Source organism: Epinephelus fuscoguttatus, linkage group LG10 (assembly GCF_011397635.1).
Source record: "Epinephelus fuscoguttatus linkage group LG10, E.fuscoguttatus.final_Chr_v1".
Lineage (NCBI taxonomy): Eukaryota > Metazoa > Chordata > Actinopteri > Perciformes > Serranidae > Epinephelus > Epinephelus fuscoguttatus.
Genome location: NC_064761.1, coordinates 6,547,945 through 6,566,854, shown reverse-complemented (window position 1 = coordinate 6,566,854; position 18,910 = coordinate 6,547,945). Strand labels below are relative to the sequence as shown.

The window sequence follows — 18,910 nt, the reverse complement described above, 5'->3', positions numbered from 1 at the left end:
TGTGGTAGTGACTTGTTAATCATAAGGTAACTGTGTGTTAAGGCTTATCCCGTTAATTGTCTATTTTCCTCTAAATTGACCATCATTTCCAAAATGAACATCATGGAGGACTTGGATCCAGCAACTGAGACCATAAACACATGGGAAAAATGTTTCCTGAGGTCACAAATCAGAAGTAGGGCCATTTTTCACGGATTTGTGTAAAATTTGACTTCGTTTTGCAACTAGTGGAGTCTCCCCCTGCTGGCCACTATTGAGAATACAGAAGTAAGAAACTCCCGCATTAGCTTTACTTTTCAGACCAAGAAATAGCCCCTTGTTTACACTAGGCATAGGGTATTCCTTTGGATTTCGTAAGCATTATTTTTTACCTTGGTTTTAAATTGTTAATTACTGTTAGACTGTTTGCTTCTCTTAATAATAAGCACTAAGAAAAAAATCATCTGAAAACTCAAACTTACTATAAGCAAAACAGGATCCTCTGTCCTGACAGATCCCTCTTTTATTTCTGTCATTCTGTGTTTCCTTTTCTTTGTCTCTATATTCTGACATATTCTGAATGTGATAAATCTACAAATAAAGTAATAAAAATGCATGTCATGACTCTCTGGAAGTTAGAACTTTTAAAGTGCAGTAGCTGGGGAAGACACTTGATTTAGGATGTTGGCTGGAAAATCTTACTCAGCTTCCTTAGCATGTCAGTGCAGAATGGAAGTTAATATGATCCCCCAAAATTTTCCTTGCCAGCAGTGGCTTGTTTTTATGCCACTGATATTCAGTCTGGTATGCTGTGCGGTGTTATTGAGCTGTTCAAACACACAAGTAGTTTTTAGTAATTAAAAAAAAAAAAAAAATGTTAACAGACTCTCATATCCACACTCATGCTTATACAGTTCAACCGACGCACTCTCACTGTCCCCCAGCTGCCTCTGTAACATCTGCAGCTCTTGATGCACCTCAGCCAAGGAAAAACCCACTCCCCTGTTGCCTTGGTAACGGGTGCGCAGGGTTGTGGGGTGGGGATGGAAGGGCATAGGTATCCTCTGGGTGGAGGAGCAGTTGGGGGGAGGGTGGAAGGAGGTAGAGGTGAAGACTGAGGCTGGAGCTGAGAGGAGAAGAAGAATCCAAAGCAACAGAATGAAAGAAAGATAAAAAAGAGAAACAGGACGGCACAAAGCAGCGTCTCAGAGGTAATGAGGCGAAATCACGCAGCAGAAAAGTAAATCACATGTAGGGAAGTTCTGCTTGTCTGTTACAGCCTGAGTCACATTCCTGAGCCCATTCCTACCTGTCTGACTCTGCATGTCTGCGGGTTTGTGTGGCGAGCTGGGGCAATGCATGCTGGGACAGCTGAGGCAGGACTGGGCTCTGTGGGATGAGGTGATGGAGGGAGGGACAGACGAATGATGTGACATGGTGCCACTGTGAGAGTGGCAATCTGGAAATGAAAAGAGTCTGCTGTCACCAGAGGACATGATGGATGAAACAGACACCAAACATCAAAACACGGGTACATGTCTGTGTGTTTCAAATCCTTTCTGCACTCAGAAAATCATATTTAGGTCATGTGACAGGAGCCAAAGGCTAGTCTTACAAGATAAGTGTGCTGATATTTTATAGATTTGTTATTTTATAATAGATCTTCTTCCTCCACGTCATAGTTGTCCAAAAACTATTAAAAAACATCAATGAGTCATGCTGTTGCACTGGGTGACATGTTCCTTCATCACCATGAAGACACACACTATACTTTATTTTAACTCAATCCCACATACACCCTTCAGATGCCTCAAATACTCTCTAGGGCACCAAATGTGGATTATTCCGCTACTGAAAATAGTCCCCAACAAATGCACCATTTCCTACTCTTTGATAAATACTACTCTACAGTGAGCAACTGTTAGGAAATGTTTGAGGTATCTGTATCATTTTTTGGACAATTTTTAATATTTGTATCAATTATTGTATTGATTACTTCCCTCTCCAATTGTATATATACCATTCGGGTGGCGCATGTTTCATGCAGCATTGTATAAATCCACTGGATGACGGCTGTCATGTTCTCACCTGTGCTGACCCTGGTAGAAGACCGAGTTTCCTTCTGACCAAGCTCACTGGCAGCGTCCATGTCAGAGCAAAGATCTAGATCATCGTTCATGGATCCATGCTCATCAGACACATAGGAGATGCGATCCGACTGGTCTGTGGTGTCAGAGAGAGCGTGGCTGCTGCAGGGCGTGTCAGAGCGATGAGGGTGATGATGGTGGTGGTGCTGGTTTAGTTTGGCGCGGAGAGACTCGATGACCTTGTCCTTCTGCTGCAGCTCCTTACTAAGTCTGTACACAAACACACATATATAGTATATTATTAGTATGTGCTATCAATCAAGTCAATCAGTTTTAACATAGAGGGCCATAATGAGAGCAGAATTAGCAGAAACAGTTCTTCGTCTTTATAGCCTCAAGTTCTTCGATGTCGGTTTGGTGTGTCTGGGCCTTGAGTTGTTCAAACCAGAGAGACCTACACAATAACTTCCTATCAGGAGTATAAATGAATATCACTGTATGGGTTTGATCAGGATGTTCTCCTAAAAGGAAGCTAAGCTCTCTCCACTCAATTGTCAAGCCAGTTTTAAACAAACTTTAGAAATGTTGAAAAAAGAAATGCAAATTAATTGCATTTCCATCTGCTGGTTTGGAGCAAATTAACTAGGCTCCGCAAAGCGTATTTCGTAAGAAGTTGGTTGTATACTGTCGGTTAAGCCTGTTAACCGCCTGTAAACAAAATAGAGGTTTGCGAACCAAAAACTAAACAAGTAGCGAACGAAGAGAGGTCTTCAGGAATTTGTCTCAATTGAGCAAGTTTATTTTTTCTTTCATGACAGCTATTATTTGTTACCCCATCTATTTCAGCAGCACTGCAGACCTCACACATGGCTGCTGACTTCCTTTCTGCTTTTCTGTTGCAGAATCTAATTTTAACCAAACTTAAAATATAACTAATATTTGGTCTTGGTGATAGTTTGATCATTTAATGCAAGACAGATTTTGCCCCAAAGTGTACTTTATTCCATTGTATGTTAGTAATTTCTATTATTAATGGCTCTACTAATGTAAAATGTTAAAAGAAACTAAAGTGATTTAGTCAAAAATTATTAAACGTGGGTTTCTATTAAGTCCAATAAATGGATTATTTAATCGATCAAACTATGAACTTTTAGATCTTTAGGTATTGGCATATATAATGAAAGGAACAGCCGGTGCTGATAGAACCAATCGTTCATGAAAATATTGCTTCACTTGCTTCTACACTGGGCCATCAGATCAGGTTTTGCTACATACTTGATCACCACTTGTGGAAACATAAAATCCAGGTGTAAAATGAGTTAAAAATAATAAAGAAAATCTATAAAACTGAAATACATGGACCATGGAAATACTTGGAACAGCTACATTAGCTGCCTTGTGACTTCACGGATAAAGAGCATTAATGAGTAATGATGTACCAGGTGTGTGAGCCACCTGCCTGCTGATCTGCACGTTCCCACAGAGGCTTTGCTGAATGTATTGCGTTGCTTTAGGGAAGCCTCTTAGTGACTTACGCATACATGACACCGCATCATATCGCACAGGGTAAAAATGCAGACTCACTGACATAATATAACATGACGTGAGGGCAGCCTCTCAGATCAAGGTGAAGGGACAACCAGACAACACACTCATACATAATGCGTATGCAATGTGTCCCCTACAGCTGATTTAATTAACAGTGACGTGCTGGTACACAGATGCTGAGGTGAAGGTCATTCATCTAAATCAATGACAGGCTGATACACACACACGCAATAAACACACACACGCACAAACCCACATTTACAAGAAGATTCCAGCATCAGATTCAATCTACAGTGGCCTACTTTTCCATCTGTGGTCACATCACATTCACAACAACAACAGAATGTTTTCGTTGGGGTAGCTCTGGAGTGAGTTTTCTGCGAGCCAAGTTAGCAAGTATACATGCATTATACTATTAGTCTTATGCAAATGTCTTTTACTTCCTCTGGGGACTTACTTTTTCACTAGTGATAGTTTGTGTCTCTTTCCGTCATGAGGAACAACGTAACCAACCTGAAAGCCAGTCTATAGGTGTCCTTAGTTACTGTTCTGTACAAATTTTCAACACCTTAAATTTAACCCATCCTAGCTATTTTTTCCAATTTCATCTCTCAAAACACTTTTATTTATTTTGATGTCCGATTTGGTTTTCACAGTTGTTTCACGGAATAATTATGAAGGCCAACTTGCCTTCAACATTTACTGGTAATCTATTAAGTTTGCTGCTCAGCCGTGCATCAACACAGTGAGGGCAGAAGATTTGTTCAAGGTATATTTTGCCAATTTCCAACCAGCTTTATATCATAACAATGTTGGTAGTATGTCAAATCAAACAATAAAACAAGACAGTGCTGATCAGAAACATATTTTAGTGCCCTCTTTCACTGTAATATGAGAGTTTGAACAGGAAGTGTGCACCACAATGTCCCGTGTATTGTTAACAATAGAGGCTGAAAAAACTGAAACCTAAAGGTAAAACTAGCCGTGTTGATTAAATATGAATCAAGATACCACTTTGCCTTTTTTGACTTAAATGATTTTATAAACATATTTTAATTTACTGTTTGATGGAAATATGAGATTGTTTGCTACTGGTCAGCTGCAGGCCCCCAGGAATGCAGTTCAGTCTTGCTTCCAATTTTTTTGTCACTCACAGTATTTTAGCAAAAAAAAAAGTCCACTGCAGCCCAAAAGGCATGTTCCCTCATAGACCACAATGCAAAAAATGTCAATTATGACTCTTCCCATTATGAATTGTGAATACATGGAGGTTTTATATTTGTAAAACTTTCCCTGAGCCAAGAAAAATAATTTTAAAATCTGTGATTTCATCACAGTGTAGTCTATAAGTTGACCAGGAACTTGCAGACCGGGCCAGTGGGAAAACACCACTGCACATATTCAGGGTCCATGTCATTGGTTCGACAGCCCATTGGTTCGACATCCCATTAGTCCGACTGTCCACGGTGCTGAACGGCTCGCGGCGGGCGTATGGTGCGCCACGACCGGCTTGAGGCGGAGCAGGCTCACGGCTTATGAGTTTGCCACTTTCTTTTTCACTTTAACCCACACCATGATCTTTTCCTGACCCTAACCAAGTGGTTTTTGTGCCTAAACCTAACCAGACCTTAACCACAGGGCATCATGATGATTTAGGAACGGACTTAGGAACAATGAGTTTAATATGGTCGGAACAATGGGCTGTTGAACCAATGGGCAGTTCCCCATATTCATGCACATTGCGTGGAAATATACATGAAAGCTAGAAACTAGATTCTGCCATTCGTGCCAGGGGAACAATTCCATTCAACTGAAAAGGTCACATCTTGGCATCTGGTATCTAGTTATCATTATACATCTATGGGGGAAACAGCTAGCATAGCTTTGCCCGAAATGTAGAGAAGATAATGGCATTGTTACGTCCACTATTTTGTCAGATCTGTGACTGACCAAATATGAAGTAGCATCTTTAATCTACTCTGCAAAGGCCTTGTTGTACAATGCTCTGTAGGTTTTATAACAGCTGTTTTCTGATTGTTGATTTGTTTTTACGAGCCATTAAATCAGCTGTTTGAGGCTAACGTGCTGCTAATACAACATTCTAGGTAAATGTTGAACAACTGGATTAACCGCTATGTACTGTATTTTACTTGCTTTACTTTTACTCTTATACACTCGTCTTTTACTTCCTGTGGGGACTTTATTTTTTCACTGGTGATACAATGTAACTAACCTGATGGGCAGTCTGTACTTTTTTTCAGTCCATTTTTCTTAGTTACTGTACTAAATTGTTCTTTTTTTTCCTAAATCTTTTACCTAAGTAATGCTTGTATCTTTTTTGTAGTTTTATCTCTCAGAAAGATTTTAAAGCTACAGTTGGTAACTTTTACAAAAATAACATTTTCTCATATTTGCTGAAACTGTCACTACGTCCACACAAAAGCACATGAGATAGATAACCTGTCAAAACAACAACAACAAAAGGAGTCTTTCAATCATGTCAGTCTCTGCTTGTGAACTACAGTAAAACTGTTGAACTAGGCAGCGTTGATCAAATATGAATCCAGATTTTATTACTGCGTTGCCTATTTCTTGCCTCAAAATTCAGATACATATTTAACTGTACTGTTTAGCTGTAAGATGAGGAAGCTGGTCCAGCGGGTGGGTGGTGCTCTGTTTGGGCTCAGCTCAATCCAACATGGCAACTGGGTCACAAACTTTCTTTTTTACAGCTAAACAGTACACTAAACATTTGAGCCAAGAGAAAGACAACTTTTCTTCAACCTTTAATAGTAGTCCTATCAGGGCAGAGGATGGAGTATGGAAGTATGGAGCTGGACTCAGGACGTGGTTAGCCTAGCTTAGCAAGAAGACTGGAAGCAGGGGAAACAGCTCCACAAGACTTTTAGTTTTTCACTCATTTTATAGTAAAAAAAAAAAGTGCTATGTAATGTTGTTTTAAAAAGTGCTACATCACTGCTTGTTTTTGTGTTGGTCTTACTTTTCAAGTTGTATGAGCAGTGCTCTCCTTTCTCTGTCGGTGAGTTTCTTCAGCAGCAGCAGTTCTCTCTCCTGAGCTTTCCATTCCCACAGAGAGAAGGAGAACAGAGAGTCCCTGTACAGAGGGCTGCTTTTCGACAGCATGGCCTTCCACAAAGGAGCCATCAGCCACCTTCAGCTCTCTCTGCTTCCCCTGGCCAACGGCCCTCTGCCTGGGCTACTGACTGACCATCCCTCCCCCGTTTTCTTTCCTGTCCTTCAGACTCCTTAGATGTTTAAAATTCTTTCTATTGAAGTTTTTCCTCCCAGCCGTGTTTCCAGAGGTAACCGAGCGTGTCTCATTAGTTCAGCGGCTGAGGTCTTGACCCCAGACTGTGTGTGACAGCAGGTACAGTGGACAGGCAGAGCGTGAGCGAGGGATAAAGAGATGAAGGGATGACAGAGCGTGTGAGCGATCAGGTGAAAAGCAGAGCAAATCCTCTGATTAAGTTCGGGCTTCCCAGGGAGATAGATTTTGGTGGCTTCCTACACACACACACACACACACACCTATGGGCTGGGGCCGCAGGTGGCAACCCAAATAGATCCCAAATCAGGTTCTAAGGTAGCCAGAACTGTAAGGTCAGAAAGGCAAGCATATGGAAAGTGCAGACTGAAGCCAGAAAACCAAAAGAATAGTTGATCTACAGAGCAGATTTAAAGGATTTGTGTATTTGCTGCAACAACAGGATGATGTCCAAATGTTGAACCACAGCAGATCAGCCAGATTGTATCCCCAGTGCAGCTCAAATAAAACAGTTTTGAGATTTCCCCCCACCAACATGTGATGAGGTGAAGCATGAAATGAGTTTAAATGCAAAAATACAGAAATTATTCTTATAATTAGCTCTGTGGTGAACAAAAAACTGACTCAACTGCCTGAGGAAACTTGCAGTTGCACTCTGAGTCTCCCTCTTTTCTCCATTTTTTGTTTGCAAGCCTGCTAAATTGCCTTTTTTCTCTTTCCACTGTTGCCCATCTCAGCCCCAATATAAGTCTTTTTTGCACTGAAGGCTTGAATTGTGCCCTCAGAGGAAACCCTTTTTATTACCACTCTGGACACAACCTATTCCACCAGCAGCAGCCGCAGCAGCAGCCCCGAGGGGGAGATGTAGTGACGAAAGAGCAACACGAAGAGGGAGGAGAGGGATGTGCGTATAAGCGGATGTCCGGATCCCGAGGGCTCGTGCGTTCACGCTGCAGTGCCCATCAGAGAGAAAGAGAAACAGAAGCTGAATGAATGATCATCCACAAAGCAGCACTTCCTCTTTCTTTTTCTTCTTGTTTGTACATCTGTCCACCTGCAAAAACACGCAAGCTTCTCTCTGGTGCAAGAGTGACTCTGTAGGTAAGTGTGGTTCTTCTTTTCAGGATTTGTTGAGAGGTTGAAAATGTGAAAATGTGTCCCACGTTTGAAGAAGATTCTCACCGGGAGAAAACTTTACATCCAGCTTTAGCTTGCAGAAAATCCAAGAACAGATTAGGTAGGTGGAGTAGCAGATAAATTCCCATTAAAACTGCATTATCCTTGGTCCACAAATAAAAAAAAATCCAGGTTTATGATGAGTAAATCTTACATAAGACAGATCAGAGCAGTGCTGGATGTTTAACACCATGTGCTGCTCCTGATACACTGAAGCAAACTGATGCTCTCTGTTGAGCTGCGTCCCTCTGCTGCTTCCACTCACGTTTTCCCTCTCTCTCTCTCTCTCTCTCTCTCTCTCTCTCTCTCTCTCTCTCTATGCGTTTAGCTGCTCATGACCCATTTCCCTTCCCAATGGAGGTCTTAATAACTTAACCTGATTAGAGGCTGTCAACATGCCCTGAGCCCAACGCAAGCAGCAAAAGCCTCGGCAGCATTACGCCATCAGTGCAATCACACTCTGTTTACAGACATACATTTATCCACGTAATGTACATTTCATTAGAATCACAGTGATGTAAGTATTTGTTTTTCACTGACCTGGCAATTAAACCTTAAACATACAGTTACAGTCTTATTTCCCCTTCAGTAGCTTTAAAGATAGAAAAAAATATTTTATTCCATACTGCTTGATGGCATCATACACAGTATATATTGCGTATCAGCTTTATTGCACATCATTTTAGACACATTTCCCCAAATTTGAGCCTGGCAGATTTGGTATCTTTGAGAACTGTGACGTCTTCACTAGAATTTCAAACACATATCTGCAGGTTTGAAGTATGTTTGGCTGAGTGAGAGCAGTGATTTTTTAATAACTCACTCGGTGGTGCGTCAGTGACTTTGAAGGGGTTTACTCAGTCGTGAAACCAACCTAACCATGGGTTAAATAGACTGTAAATGCACTTTGTGGATGATTTAGTAATCACAGCTTCTTTTTTTCCTCATGTTAATAGTGTAAGTGTAATCTTTCATTCCCAGGTAATGATAAAGAAAATATAGTATAATGTTTTACTTTGTGTTGTGACAGTCTTCAGCCCCACATCATTCATTATTCTCCAGCCTTGTCTCTTAAAATGATATTCATAATACAACTGAATAGATCTGCCAAATAAATACTGGGCAAATGTAATTGGATTCTGTTTTGTGGCAATGTTTTTCCAACTGAGGAGGGTGTCGGGGTAGATAGTGGGCATATATGCAGGACACTAATACCGGGGGCTGGAGTCCAAATCCTACATCCTAAAACACTGGTTAAAGGGATACTTTCCCGATTTTCAACCAGCTCTGTATCAATACAATGTGAGTACTATGTGTAAATAAACTGTGGTAAACTTCCCTCCATCTAACATATCCCTCCTCTCCCCCCGGCAAAATTCTGCTGAATTACCTATATTGATGCAAAGCACCTCATCCGACAGAGTTTCACTGGATCACATGTATAGTTGCAGACACATTCTGTTTGTAGCGTACATGACACACCTCAACGAACCATGCCCTCTGATAGTGCGAGACAAACCCACCAAAGCGAAAGTTATCTGAGCCCTGCTACAATGCTACACTGTAGTGATTACATGAGACCAAATGTAGCAATGATTGACTTTATAATTCATTAATACATGATTAACTTTACGAGTAATGTGATGTAACCCTTCCCATTACCATTACCCTAGCCTTAACCACCTGTCTTTTAACGTAATACTTTATAGCTAGCTAATTGTTTATTTAGCAATTTCATAGGAACTTCCACTTGCGGGCAGGACGATCGGAAAAACTTAAATGAAATGGTAAAACTAGGCAGTGCTGCTTAAATTCAAACCAAGATTCTGTCACTGAGTTGCATATTTCTTGCCTTAAATGTTTTCAGAAACATGTTTTAGCTTAAATTTTCACTGTAGCCCAATACAAGATCGTTTGTTGCCAGCTGGTCGCCATTGTTTCAAACGGACGTGTTTGCATTACCTCAACCGCCAGTGGCAGCATTTATTGGCCTGGTGCCACGCAGTGCATTCTGGAAGTTGTATATTTTCTACCTCTTGATCAAACGCGTCCTTTTTCTTTCTTTTCAATAGTTTGGTTGCACCAGTTTCGAATGTGTCCTTCTACTGCATAGACAGCATAGCTTCATTTAAGGGCCACCTCACCAGCAGTGAAATACTTCTTTAACGGTTGGAAAAGATGAAGGATCGTTAATTATTGAAGAATAAACACATCTTGTCTCATGCTTCAAGCCAGTGTGGACCTTTTTTAATATTCAACCAGAACACCATCTCTCTCCAACCTTAACCAAGTGCTTTGAGTGCCTACACATGAAATGTTAATCCTGCATTAGTTGTTACGAGAGTCGTTGTGGGGACAACAAATGAACATTTAGCAGATAAAAAACAGAATGTGCGAGGCATCATGTTTCTTTTAAAGCAAATTTGTTTATGAGTCAGGATTTTTTTTTTATTATTAATACCTTGTCATGCATTAACACGCCTTGACTGTCTGTACATCTGTGTGAATAAAGTTAATGCAGAGCTTAAGCTTCACACTGTATGTACAGAATCAGAGGGACAGTCTAAATGAGATGGCTGTCGCAGAAAACACACTCGATAATTCTCCTTCACATCTGGTCGGCCATCTGTGCCGCAACAGCATGATGTTAGATTACTGCAGGCCTCTCGCTCTCACTGTATGACTCTCGTTCTCTCTGAGGGGCAACTCTAATTATTCAGAGCATTGTTTGTTAACTGGAGTTTGACCCAGCACTCAGGAACGGTTCACCCCAAAATCAAAAGTACATATTTTACTGCTAGCTCACCTAGCATCTGACCTTGCTAACGTTACAGCTCAGCCCAGGAGGATACATCACACACTGTCTCAAGCACAAGCCTCTCATCCATGAGTAGATGCATGCTTGCTTCTGTGCATTGATATGGCTGGTGGGTGTAGTTCAGTAGTAAGAAAATAGTTCCTTCATGAAAGTGCTGGCAACAAGGTCTGTGGATTTTCTTGATTTCTGGAAAGAGACATTGCTGTTGAGTTTTTTTAAATGTATTGTTTGGGCACTTTGATCACCACAAGCCGAGTGCCATCTAGTGCCATTGTATCGGGGAGAAGGCAGACATCTCTACTACTGTTATCTCCAACAGCTGGCAACTCATACCAACACAATCCAAACTGATAAACAGCACTACAGGTAAGAGAAAAAATATGTATTTTTGATATTGGGGTGAAATGTCCCTTTAAATGACTATATAGGAATATCTTTTGACATGTACTTACTTACTAAAAATTCTGTATTTTTTCCTACTGTAACTGCCTATAATCTGGCAACTATTTTTTTTTCTTTTACAAATTTAAGATAAAACAAAACATGATATTTTTTTTCACCTTTCAAGCAAACATTTGCATTTTATCATTTCATTCAAGTATAAAAATCAAAGAGCCGTGTTATGAAACAGAATTAGGTGTCGTGTTACAAGTGACTGAACATTCAGGACATTCATCAGTCATCCAGAAGAGACGGCCACAACCTGCTCTTTCAGCTTTACCCTCAAAGAGACAAAACCACATTTGCAATACTACTAAAGCAGGGACTATATCACTTCAGAAGTTTTAATCAGTCAGGCTCTTGAGGCTGTTTTACAAAAAAATGTTTATACTAAACAAGTTTACTGTTGGAATAGTCCTAATGAAAACTGTTCATGCTGAGTTTTCTGGATGGATTTACAGCAAGTGATCTTCCTTATTAAGTCCCTGAACTTTACTGCCACTTGAGAGGCCTCCTCTATACCAGTAAGGTGACTCCCCTCCTCAACTGTTTGTGGACCAAATATGGTGTCACTAAAGCCCAACATTAGAAACACCTTATCCTCTCTCTCTGCCATCTTTTTCCCCCTTATATTTCCTGATGACCTTAATGATAATGCACACACACTGAAACAATGTCTGTCTCATAATGAAGTTGAAGTTCACACTGAAAATGAAGCTGGAGTTTTCATTCTTCAAGCCTGCTTCTCTTCTGCTTGCACCTTGCAAATACAATAAATGCTGTGCAGCTTCAGCCAGTCTCTCACTGTGTCTGTCTGCTGTGTGCTGCTGGGCAGGTCATGTACAGTAGCTTTATCAGAGCTTGTTTTCTGAAAACAGCTGTCTGCTGCTGGGAACACTGAGACTGAACCAGATGGGAAATGTGCCAGAAAACAAAAACTAGGAGCTAAAAGAGGCTAAAAAGCTCTGGGGGTGTGTCACTATGAGAGACACCTTTCACATTACACATTGCAATTTAATTTATCAATTGCATAAAATTATTGATTAGTGGGGCGTTAATAGTAACACAATATTATATAATTATTTCTTTAGCTCCACTACTGGTAAAGCAACAAAATATTGGTTTGTTCATTCTGTAATGAACAAAGAAATCTATAGCGGGACTTCACACTTTTTTGTTCCTCTTGTATAACTATGTTTGTCCTGACCTCACTTGTGCTGTCCTTTTGTCTTTCTCTTCTTTAGTCTCCTCTCTCTCTCTCTCTCTCTCTCTCTCTCTCTCTCTCTCTCTCTCTGCTGTGTGCCTAATTAGCCAACCAATCGACTGGACAGTTAAGGTCCTTCCTCGGACATCAGCTGTGCCCTGCTGGTCACGACTCCCCAGCTAAAATTAATGAGTTGTATGGTTTGGGTGATCATGTGGTAGTGGTCGGTGGAGGGTTGCCCAATCACAGCTCTGCCCTGCAGGACTTTGGGGTTTTGTAATGCAGTGATGTCAGAGCAGCTGACTTAACAAGTTGCTGAAGGGCCCAACGAGACATGCAGCCAGCTGTGACCAGCAGCAAGAAATAAGACTTGACGTGGTGTGTAAGAGAAAAGACTAGTACAAGAAACCACATAAAGTGTGTGGCACAGAAGAACAAAGACATCACACAAAGATTCTCTCAGAAACAGATACTGCAGAAATATATGGTTTGACTGAGCCTTTGTAACTGCATAAATATGTAGCCATTGTTTTGTCAAGGGACTGAAATGTTATATGCAGGATTGTGATACTCACTTCAGACAAACTGGATAATGAAGGGATATTTTTTTAACAGGGCAAGATCATCACAACAAGGCAAGGGTCACATAACATAAAAAGGTAGCCAAAATCATTGCTAGGTTTCTTTTTAGTAGCCCCACTAGCACACCTCTACAAACCTAACACAATTAACAATTATGTCATCATGAGATGTATCCAATTCTAGGTTTTTGAATAAACAATCACAACATAACATTGTCTGTAAAATAATAATTGAGTTTGTCAGAACTGACATTGAACAAATTCGTTTTTGTTTTTTGAGTTTGAAAAAATCTTTCTTAAGGCGTTTAAAATTGTGTTTTTTTTTTCAGTATTGCCAAAGAATCCATGAAGTATATTCGGAAAGGCATTAGGCATAACAGTGCCCTCCAGGCAGTTAGATGTCTCTCCGACCCAGCCCCAACTTTTCCTCCCTCATTATTTAACCAATTAGCTCTGTCATTAATTTTCCAGTGAGATCATCCCTAATTATCGAGCCAGCATCTGATAATTCTGCCCTGAGGAACAAACATCGGGCCGAGCGTCACACAGCAATATTTTCCATTGACCAACATCGAGCCTGCTGTTACGCAGAACTTGACACCACAACAGAAACTCAAACAGAGACACACATGAGCAGGCAAAGACACAACACACACACACACACACACACACACACACACACACACACACACACAATGATGAGTAAATGAGCACTGACCGGATGGCAAGCAGCTCTGTCTTCTCATCTGGATCTTCAGGATGATCTCCTGTTGGAGATATAATATCATTTCTTTTATGTTCAGTTATGCTTTACATTAATCAGACAGCCTATTAATAATTGTTTGTCACTTCTGAGACGAAAACCAGAGCACTCACGTCCGCTGATCTTTGCGCTGACTCGCTGTGCCAGAGCGCTGCTCTGAGCCAGCTGGTCCCTGAAGCTCTGGCCCATGTAGTAGTCGATGTCGTTGGCCCTCAGCAGCTCCTCGAAGGCCTTGGTGGTGTCTCCCAGGTGCTGGGTGAGGATGTTGCACACGCCTCGACCCTCCCTAAGTCGCTGGCGGAGGTGAGACAGCTCTCTGGCCTGAGCCTGGATCAGAGTGTCGAATTTACTGCAGACAGAGAAAAACAGAGCATTACTTACCCTGACGCTATGTGAAGTAATACATCAAAGCTAAATAATACCCTACAAACAAACTCCTGCTGTTGATGTTTACTGTTTGAATCTCCTTTACTCTTAATATGGTCCACAGAAGCAAGCTTTTAATTTCTAACCTCCAGCTATAAATCAGCCTACAGAAACAACATACAACAATAAAATTCCTTTTTAATTTTGTCACTTTAAACTACATGAATCTTGTTTTAGTCAGGACAGTCTCATTAGAAATCAATTTTATCCAGGGCTTTATTTGATAAAGAATTCTAAATTGCTTCAATGACTGATGAGTGTTTTCTTTTAGTTTAGTTAGTTGGTTGTCTTGTCTGAAGCAGATCTAAGTGATTCTGGGACAGTTGTTAAGCAATGCCAAGATGTGACAAAACCAAGTACAGCCTGTTTAATGTAGTTGGAAATAGAAATTAATGATACTTTTTGATAGCAGATGTTCCTGTGCTCATTTGATATGTAGTTTTGTCTGTATGACAAAATCCATAACATTTTCTAAACAGTGATAATGCTTTAAGGTTTCACTGTATGTAACCAGCTGGATAGCTTAAATTGTGAGTGTCTGTGTCTTTAACACACACACACACACACACACACACATATATATATATATATATATAATGTTTATATGTAAATTCAAGCCTTAATTAAATGTGTAAACAGGTGAGTAATATTAATAAAATATTCACCCCCTGTAGAATTGTCAAGAATGTTGAATTTAGCTATGGCGACCAAAACTGTTTTTGTACCAGACTGCTTCTGGAGCCAGCCTCAAGTGGCCATTTGAGGAACTACAGTGTCTGGCACATCAGCGTGGGCTTCATTTTTCAGCTGTGGAGGTTGCCGCTTGCTATTAACAGGAGACCCGAATCAGCCCCTAAATGACTAAAGCTTGACTGTAGCTACAGTCCAGTCACACATGGCAAATGGGACAGTGTGTTCTCATTCTCGTGTCAGTTAATCCCCTCGGACTGTCAGTCAGGCAGCAGAGTTTATATAAAAACATCTGTGGTTACACTTGATTAACATGGACTGATACTGACAGAGACTGACGGGGTGTGTAATGCCTGCAGTGATTAATGCGGATCACTGTACAGACTGAACTGTATCAGTGATAAACTGATAGGTCATATCCTGGATACTGGAAAGTTCTTCCTTTTTTTCTTCTAGATAGATCATACCAGTATTTTTAGCTATTTTTAGTTTTTTTTTTTTTTACCTAAAATACAATAAAAACAGGTCTTGAAACATTTCCCTATTTCATAAGCATATTTTATCATATTTAAGTAGGATGTCTCCCTGTTTTCTGACATACCCTTGTGTGAATTTGCAGCAAATTCAGCATCCCCTCCAAGTTGTCCCATGTTGTCATGAATTTAGCGTAATGTCTGTTTCCACAGGACAATTTCCAACAGTACAACAGATTCATGTCAACACCTGTGCTAAAAACACTTTCTTTCAATCCAGAAATACTATTTTCATTCACTAATCATTTCTAATCACTTCTGTTTCCACATATTTCCGATCACTATTAAGCTACCATCAATGAAACCCAATACTTCCTCTAAAAATGTTTTACATTAAATGCCCTACAGGACTCAAAAGGCACACTCTGTGGATTTTTTGTCTTTTCTTTTGTCACCCTATCATATATATATTTTTTAAAAATTCTGCTGTATTTCATGCATGTATGCAAAAACATTCCAAATAAAAAAAGGAAATTGTAGGTTCCTAACTCTCACCCTGGCCAGGTGGCAGACTTTACGTCCTCGCTGACAGACTTCTTGCCTCCTTTCCTCAGCTGGTCCTCCAGTGCGTCCACGCGGGATACCAGCTCCTGCAGGCCCTTATCTGGATGGGGGTGACGAGGTGAAGCCAGAGGACCTCCATCGGATGACTGCCAACCCTCGTCGTCCTCTGCCCCACTCTGGGAAGGCGAAGCCTGGAAGGACCAGTTGACCTTGCGAGGTGTAGAGGGTCCGCAGTCGCTGGACGTGGAGAGGGAGCGGAGCCGGCTCTGGAGCCCGCGGATCACTCCCTGAGAGCGGGACAGCTGGGAGCGAAGGTCCTCGACGAGGCGCTGAAGAGACGACATCTCGTCTCCATCACCGGAGCTCTGGGTGGTGGTTTTAGTGAAGGCGGAGTTGCTGCTGCTGCTGCTGGCAGGCCACCACTGGGACCCACAGTCCAGAGATGTGCACATCTCCAGGTCATCAAACTCTGTCAGGGAACAGAGAGCCCACACATTTATCAGTTTCCTATGAGATGATGAATAAATAAAACTTCTTTGTTCCAGTCAACAGCTCCCATGTTTTCTTTCATACAAATATCTAAAACTAAAGCAGTCTGATACAACAGTCCTGCACTATACCTTCTGTATGAAGCTTTTTTTTTTGTTGAAACTGCTTTTAAATGAGCTGAAGGTCATTTTTTAAAGGCTGTACTTTGTGGTGCTGTTGAAACATGAGAAAATGTTTACACACCTGCATAACTGAAGTTCTGCTCGCTAGCTACACAAATATGTTTGAGCTTTTAAACTGCTGTAAGTAAATCTAAACAATAAAAAAAGAGTATAAAAAGTGTAAATGTTGTGTTTTGTCCTGATGTTTAAAGGAAAAAACACTTAATTTCCTGTATTCTGGTGAATTTTTCTGCACTCATTTATGGTGGAAATGTATTTCTTTATGTAAAGGAGAACACAAAATTTAGGCAGCAGGTGACCATTCAAAATCTAAAAATGTAATATAATATAATATAATGCAGTAAGGCTCTCAAGCATTCTGAATTGTCAAATATTTATTCTCTAGGATCAACCTCTCTCATTGAATGTTATCTCTGAGACATGTAGCCATGATTTATTCTTCCATCCTCTTTTGTCTGAGGAACTAACCTCTTTAAATGCATGTGGAATTTATTCACATCAGCGACACATTAATTCATTATGAATAATTTATAAACCCCTGGACTTTAATGGATCATACGTGCTGTCACGTTTACAGACAGAAAATGGAAAACCTGGATCACTGGAAACTGTGTCAACAATACTGATCAGCAAATGCAGGTTTCTGGGTCAATTTAGAATCAGTGGGCTGGGGGGATGTTTTTTTTTTTTAAAGCTTGTGTTACTTGTTTTGGACGCACATTGATTTCTACTGTATTTACATTGCATTGTATGTTTTCTTATTGTGAAATAAACTTTTTCTCAAAGTGTCCTCATTTTTACATCAACATTTCTTGGTGCTAGCTATTTTTCAGAGCAATTTTTTTGCTTTTAAAAATGAGGTGGACAAAACTGGGCATTTCAAAAAGTGATGGGGACATGTCCTCATCATCCCCAGTGTAAATAACGCTTATGCAAGCAGTTACATATGTTGATCTGCAGATGCTACTGTTTACTGTCAGAGCTGTTCTTTGCTCCCCTCTGGTGTTTTTCTAATGCTACTACAACTACCCAGCAACACCAGCTGCTGTTTCCAGGAAATTATACTGTATTTCAAGTCTCTAAACTTGTTTTTAGAAGTTGTAAACTCATGTAAAGTCCATTTTTAAACAGAGCTCCCTCCTGCAGACACTGTAGCAGTAAGACATACCCGGGCTGCTGGTGTCCTCCCTCTCAGCCTCGTTCTCACTGCGGCCGCAGGTCTCATAGCCCAGGTCCTGCAGGTCCACCTGGATCTGCTTACTGTCCTGCTGTACGGCTGTCTCTGCTACACAGGCACAGAAGAAGAGGAAGTTTTACACCTCTGTGTTTGCAGCTGACGTCACTGGGATTCATCTTTAATATTTTTGATTGCTGATGTTTGTTTTGCTTATTTTGCAAAATAGACGTATGTAATGTATGTAGCATGTGTATGTAATGTAATCACACATTATTTACACAGCATGTGAGGCGTTACAAGTTAAGTCATCAGTGTGTGCACTTACTGAGCAGTTCCCTGTAGTCTTTGAGCTGCTCGGCCTGAGCCTGCACTGTAGCTTCAGACACCATCAGCCTCTCCTGCAGCTCTTTGCTCTTCTGCTGCAGACGAACGGTCTTCTCACGCGTCACTGAGGACACGGCGCCCTGCTGCTGACTGGCTGACAGCTCACTGTCTAGGACATCCTGGATAATAATAAAAAAAAAAAAACATAAAGAAAACATATTTTAGGATGGGTTTGTTTTCAATGGACCTGTAGTGTCTTTGTGAGTTTTCCCTGCAGGGCGGTCCCTACCTGTGAGGAGTTGGTGAGCAGGTGCAGTGACTCAGGTCTGTTGACTCTCTGCTCACCACCGGTCTGGATGTTGGTCTGTGACAGAGACAGCTCTCCATCCCAGGCGTCCCACATCTCAGAGCTTTCCTCCTCCTCTTCATCCTCCTCCACCCCTTCTATGGTCACATCCAACTCCTCCTCCTCCTCCTCCTCCTCCTCCTCCTCCTCTTCACCGTTCTGTTCATTACTGCTCGTGCTGCCGGGCTGCAGCCCTTCAGTCAGATGATGCTTTAAATCTCTGTTCTCTGCTTGCAGGCTGAACAGAGCTTTCCTTTAAAACAGACAGAGAGGGATGGACAGTCAGAAATGACCTGTTGCCCTCTAGTGGCTGAAAAAATTGCTTTATGTATCCTTACATTTTTCTTATTCACTTT

At 41.0% G+C, this 18,910-nt stretch overlaps 1 protein-coding gene across 6 annotated transcripts in view; it reads right to left on the bottom strand.

Moving 5' to 3' along the window:
* LOC125895244 (phosphodiesterase 4D interacting protein) overlaps window positions 1-18,910 on the bottom strand; it is a 114,624-nt gene that overhangs the window by 11,312 nt on the left and 84,402 nt on the right. For all 6 annotated transcript variants that reach the window (XM_049586909.1, XM_049586904.1, XM_049586908.1 and 3 more), the window contains 9 exons: window positions 18,498-18,807; window positions 18,210-18,387; window positions 17,876-17,992; window positions 16,028-16,505; window positions 13,997-14,232; window positions 13,839-13,887; window positions 2,068-2,336; window positions 1,289-1,438; window positions 908-1,105 (listed from right to left, as the gene is read on the bottom strand). In XM_049586909.1, coding sequence (XP_049442866.1) covers window positions 908-1,105; window positions 1,289-1,438; window positions 2,068-2,336; window positions 13,839-13,887; window positions 13,997-14,232; window positions 16,028-16,505; window positions 17,876-17,992; window positions 18,210-18,387; window positions 18,498-18,807 — 1,985 coding nt within the window. The remainder of the gene's footprint in view (window positions 1-907; window positions 1,106-1,288; window positions 1,439-2,067; window positions 2,337-13,838; window positions 13,888-13,996; window positions 14,233-16,027; window positions 16,506-17,875; window positions 17,993-18,209; window positions 18,388-18,497; window positions 18,808-18,910) is intronic.